General features: G+C 44.7%; 1 protein-coding gene across 1 annotated transcript in view; it reads right to left on the bottom strand.

Annotated features, from left to right (window-relative positions):
• Positions 1 to 586: 586 nt before the first annotated feature.
• KCNRG (potassium channel regulator) overlaps positions 587 to 2178 on the bottom strand; it is a 2808-nt gene continuing 1216 nt past the window's right edge. The window contains exon 2 of the mRNA XM_010158506.1: positions 587 to 839. Coding sequence (XP_010156808.1) covers positions 587 to 839 — 253 coding nt within the window. The remainder of the gene's footprint in view (positions 840 to 2178) is intronic.

The following is a 2178-nucleotide window of genomic DNA, read 5'->3' as shown; positions in this document are numbered from 1 at the left end:
CATGGACGCTGGTGGCGGCTTCACAGAGCCACGTTCTCGTGTCCGGAGCCGCACAGCAATACTGCTCAGGACGTTTCCCGCTGCTGTCAGGAGAAGCGCTGCACGTGTGTCTGTTGAAAGTAGAAGCAACATTCAACCACTGAGGTTTGCATTCCTCTTCCAGCCGCTTCTCCAAACCGCTGGGACAGTTGTTGTCAAGCTGTTCCTTCTTCATGTATTATCCCATATTTAAAATCTGCTTATGGATTAGAACATAAACATGATTTTCTAGAAGGAATGGCTGATTTTTTGCGGGTCCTAAGATAAATTTTAGCCCCACAGAACAACAAAAACAACCCTTGAAAACGCTGGAATCTGATCCACAAACCAGGATGGATCTGTGGCTCTTTATTATTTAGAGCTGAAGAAGGTGGAGCAGTAAAAAGGCAGGAAAGCATTTTTTTTTTCCCCTGAATACTTAAAAAAAAAAAAAAATTGTTTGTTTGTTACTTCCCTCAATAGTTGCAGTTTCAAACAACCTGACAAAAACGGGCACCAGTGCCGACACACCCCTCTTTCCACCTTCAGAAGATGAAAGGAAAAGGCTTCACTTCCCTTTCTGTGCTTGGCTTCTCTTTGCCTGCGCGACCCCGGAGCTCCCTGGGGTCTGGTGCGCCGTGAGGGTAAGGCCTGCTGCCCTCTTCATCCTTTCCAAACTGTAGCATTCCACTTTTTCTTCGCTGGACATTGTCCTGGTGCTTACAAGGCGAAACCCATCTCTGAGCAAAGTGTCAAGCAGCAGGCCGAGCACATTGGTACCGTTAATCAGCTTTCTGTTATCAGGCTTTATGGAAACGTACCTAAAATAAGAAAAAAACCCAGTTACAACACCCTTTTAATTACTTCCTGAAGGACAGAACCAAATGGGTTTTAAAATAAACCAGCTCCTCCGACGGTGCAAGTCGGCAACCATGGCTCTGGATAATTTCTTTTTTCCCCCTCTGAGGACAATTTAACTATTTCCCTCACTGTAAGAACAGTAATTCTCGGCCCCTCCAGTCACAAGTTAGAGAGGCAGCGCTTCTCTTCCACACCAAAACTTACCTTCGTAAGAATCAGCAAACCTCCACCTCATTTCACTCCGTTTCACGGAGGAGAGGTGAACCTCGTGCTCGCTGAAAGGGCCGCAAAAGTTTTCCGGGTGAGAGTAAACGATGGAAAGGACGGTGGCGCCACACTGACCGTCACTTTTCATCACACGGGACCTCTCCCTACAGTGACATTTATTGCCAAGTTCCCTTGTCCGGCAAGTCTTGTGGGTGACAAGTACAAAAATCACTTTTCCCGTCGCCTCAAACGGTATTACTTTGCTGTAACGTACGGGGTAAGAATGTACCCAGGCATTCTAAGGAAGAGAAGTCAGGTAAAGACACAATTACAAAACATATAAGCAGAGAGGGGTGAAACTTCCACAGTTCACAGGGAAGCACACCAAACGTTCAGGGAAAGCACAAAAAAGGGGAAGCCCGTGTCACCACAGAGACTCGGTCGACAGAAAGTCGGCAGGCAACATCACCAAACTCCTTTCATTACTCACGGTAAGCTTTTCTACTGATCTGCAGAGGAAAACCTGTACCGGGTCTGAAGAAATAAAGGAAAGAATCAGGAATGTTGTCCCCGCTGTTTAAGTTGCCCTAACCTCCTCAACCTATTGTCCGTCCATTAAAATGAGTAATGCCATGTAAAGTTAAGGTTTGGCACATGAACATACGCCGCCTCGCAAATGCAAAGTAGTTTTTCTTCTATTTGCTTAGCTAAAGAAAGCTAGAAGAATGATAAACTTTGTTCATCATTATTTATTTTTTAATAATCGAAAGACTGCTGTGTTGAGTCATATATCCAGAGAGAATAACCCCTGTGGAAATATTCCACTGAGATTTCCATAAAATTCCAGATGTTCTAAGCCACAGAGGACAAATCAGGTTACATCTTCTTGTACGGTAAGAACAGGTCTCCGTACCATAGCGACACCCAGCAAAAACTTAATTGAAAAACTGAAGTTGCCATTAGAATACGATACTGCTATCACACAAAATCACTGATACACAGTAATCTTAACAGAAACAGAACCTGGCTCTGAATTCAAAGAAAAGCCACCGTGTAGCATAGAGTTAATAATCTACCCCTTCCCCTCCCCCC

Source organism: Eurypyga helias, unplaced genomic scaffold (genome assembly GCF_000690775.1).
Source record: "Eurypyga helias isolate BGI_N326 unplaced genomic scaffold, ASM69077v1 scaffold29779, whole genome shotgun sequence".
Taxonomy (NCBI): Eukaryota; Metazoa; Chordata; class Aves; order Eurypygiformes; family Eurypygidae; genus Eurypyga; species Eurypyga helias.
Note: the sequence above shows the minus strand (reverse complement) of the source record. Positions and strands in the feature narration are given on the sequence as shown.